This window comes from Aristolochia californica, unplaced genomic scaffold (assembly GCF_029961685.1).
Source record: "Aristolochia californica isolate CCGP_79_NKW_82.1479 unplaced genomic scaffold, dmAriCali1.0.hap1 SCAF_1, whole genome shotgun sequence".
NCBI lineage: Eukaryota > Viridiplantae > Streptophyta > Magnoliopsida > Piperales > Aristolochiaceae > Aristolochia > Aristolochia californica.
This window is the reverse complement of record NW_027181770.1, coordinates 40,986,143-40,989,558: the sequence shown is the minus strand read 5'-3', so window position 1 is coordinate 40,989,558 and position 3,416 is coordinate 40,986,143. Positions and strand designations below refer to the sequence as shown.

General features: G+C 36.4%; 1 protein-coding gene across 1 annotated transcript; it reads left to right on the top strand.

The window, feature by feature from the left end:
• The first annotated feature begins 713 nt into the window (after positions 1 to 713).
• Positions 714 to 1,355, top strand: LOC137947761 (secreted RxLR effector protein 161-like). The gene is made up of 2 exons (XM_068793532.1): positions 714 to 955; positions 1,007 to 1,355. Exons 1-2 carry the CDS (start codon positions 714 to 716, stop codon positions 1,353 to 1,355), a joined length of 591 nt encoding a protein of 196 aa, XP_068649633.1.
• Positions 1,356 to 3,416: the final 2,061 nt, after the last annotated feature.

Below are 3,416 nucleotides of genomic sequence, written 5' to 3'. Positions count from 1 at the left end.
CATTAGGTAACATTGAGTGATACAAGGCAATACTCGTTGCTAAGGGATTCACTCAGAAAGAAGGAATCGATTACAAGGAAATTTTTTCTCTTGTATCTAGGAAAGATTCCTTGCGTATAATTTTGGCATTAGTAGCCCATTTTGACTTAGAGTTGCAACAAATGGATGTGAAAACGACATTTCTCAATGGAGATCTAGAGGAGGAAGTTTACATGAAACGACCTGAAGGATTCTCCTCTAGTGCTGGTGAGCAATTAGTTTGCAAGCTAAAAAAGTTAATATATGGATTAAAACAAGCATCCCGCCCATGGTATTTGAAATTCCATAATGTAATTTCTTCATTTGGTTTTTTAGAAAACATTATGGATCAATGTATATACCAGAAGGTCAGTGGGAGTAAAATGTGTTTTCTTGTTTGATATGTGGATGACATTTTGCTAGCAACCAATGATAAGGGTTTTCTACATAAGGTGAAACAATTTCTCTCTAAAAAATTCGATATGAAGGATATGGGTGAGGCATCTTATGTCATTGGCATTAAGATTCATAGAGACAGATTTCAAGGTATCTTAGGTCTATCTCAGGAAACCTGTATTAATAAAGTTTTAGAGAGATTTCAGATGAAAGATTATTTACCAAGTGTAGCTCCTATTTTGAAGGATGATAGATTCAATTTGAACCAATGCCCGAAGAATGACCTTGGAAGGTAACAAATGAAGGACATTCCATATGCTTCTGCTGTCGGAAGCCTAATGTATGTTCAAGTCTGCACAAGACCTGACATTGCTTTTGCTGTAGGAATGTTGGGACGATATCAGAGTAATCCAGGCTTAGACCATTGGAGAGCTGCAAAGAAAGTAATGAGATACCTTCAAGGAACCAAGGACTACATGCTGATGTATAGACGAACGGACAATTTAGAAGTAATTGGCTACTCAAATTTTGACTTTGCTGGGTGTATTGATTCATGTAAATCAACATCATGATACATTTTCTTGATGGCTAGTGGATCCATATCATCGAGGAGTGCCAAACAGACTTTGACTGCCACGTCCACTATGGAAGCCGAATTAGTTTCCTGTTTTGAGGCTACTTCACATGGTGTATGGCTTAAGAGTTTCATTTCTGGACTTAGAATTATGGATTCTATCTCTAGGCCATTAATAATATATTTTGATAATTCACTTGCTGCTTTTATGGCCAAGAACAACAAAAGTGGAAGTCGAAGTAAACACATCGACATAAAGTATTTGGCCATAAGAGAATGTGTTAAAGAAAACAAAGTGGTCATTGAGCACATAAGCACTGAATTAATGATAGCATATCCTTTGAGTAAGGGCATGCCACCATTTTAATTCAAGGATCATGTAGTGAATATGGGACTTGGTTCCAATATGTAAATTTTTCATTGTATGAATTATGTTATTTTAGTGAAATTCTTAATTAATGTGATGTTTTTTTCTCATATTTATGTGCACTTTAATTTTGAGAAAATTCATCTGTGTTGGACCAAGAGTTAACATAAGAAATAAAAAATAGTAAAACATGGAAGATAATACTTGTCAGTAGAGGACCTATTGCCATGATTCATGTATTTATTACTTAAATTCAAATTATCGATGGGTTTAAGATTATATTAGAAGTTTGCACCAAGTGGGTGAATGCTAACCGTTTTATCATGATAAACCATTTCTCATAACCGTGGTCTCAACTTTTGGCAATTGCAACTCCCTCTATAACATGAAGAACCTTGATGGGAGGTTGACTTCAGATCGTTGTTTTTTGGTCCCCTGTCTCGTCACTCAATCCCCTTTTCAGTTTAGCCATCGCTGAGAGTGTTCAGAGATTGGAAGTGCCAAACAAAGAGAACAAAGACCTTTTTCTTACAGAATCTGATCGTATGGAGGGAGGTATGATCTTTACTTCCATTTATATTTATCTTATGAATTCATGAAGTAAGAAATTCATATTTAAGCCTTACAGAGCCTTCTCAATTATCATGGCGGTTTCTTGGTCCGTATCTCTCCTTCTTTACCCTCTGAGACTTTCTTGATTCTCCAAATGCACCTCCATGTGCTCAAGAAGCCCCCACGAATATTTGGTTTTAGAGTAATCTTGAAACTAATATTTCAGAGGAATCTTTGTATTTTTCTTATTTTGTGTTCTACATAGACCAAGAAGATGAAGGCATCCGACCACCCTAAGTCTGAATGACAGATAATTTCTGGGAAGATTTTCTTGTTAAAGATACCGAAAGGTAATTGCCTTGTTTTTTTCTATTCTCCGTCATCTTTTCTTCTTCAATTGGCATTCCTTTTTCTTTCCTGCAAATTTTTTATCTTCATTATCTTTGAATTATTGGTACTGATTCTCTGTCTCTCTCTCTTTCTTTACCCTCTTGAGATTTTCTCAATTCCCGATGCACCTCCTATTAAGATAATTCTGACCAGATTAACTAGGAAGCAAACATAATAAGACATTATTTTAACGTGGTTCACCCAACTCTAGCTACGTTCATAGGCTGCTGCAGATATATTATTACAGGAAGAAAATATACAGAGTGTTTTCAACACTTACAAGTCACTATTAGGAGATAGGACCCAAGCCCACACAACCAAGGATGTCACACATATTCAAGTGTATTAGAATATGGGCCCATGCCCATAAGACCAAGGAAGACCCATGTATTCAAGAGATATAGAAGACGGGCTCAAGGCCCATATATCAAGAAGAAGGCTCATAGTCCCACATACAATGATGGAAGGATGGTAAATAAAGAGTCATCTCATAGACATGGTATTGATGTACTTAAGTTAAAGTTCTAGGGTAAAAACCCTAAACCCTAAACCATAAATTCAGGGGTATTATTGTAATACAGTAGTTTCATAAATTTATAAATAGAGCATCAGGGGGAGGGTTAGGGATCAAGTCCATAACCTCTTCTCCTCCAGTTTTCTCCCAATGTCTATCTCATTTTTCTCCGTGACCTAAATTCATGGAGTCCTGAAAATCAACATGGTATCAGAGCTTTGATTTTCAGGACTCCGACTATGGTTTTACAAGTTTCATTCTCGTCCATTGTTAGAAAAAAAATTTCCTTTATTTCTTAGTCTCGTGCATTATTTTTTTTCTTTCTTATTTTTATTAAATCATATTTCCTTGGAGTCTTTAGTTTAGTATCCTTGCTTGTCATTAGTTTTTGTCCGTCGTCTCAGTCGCTATCTAGTCCATCCTGCTCTATTGTTGTTTATCTAACTGTCTGATCGCTACTGATTTATCATCCCTCCTGATCATCCAGTAGCTTCATCGACTTCTAAGCTAATAGTCCCTACCAACACCGTCAAGAAAATTGCTCCACCGAAGTGCATGGAGATTTTCCGTCCAAACTTCTTAGTCACCAATGAGGCGATGAGAGC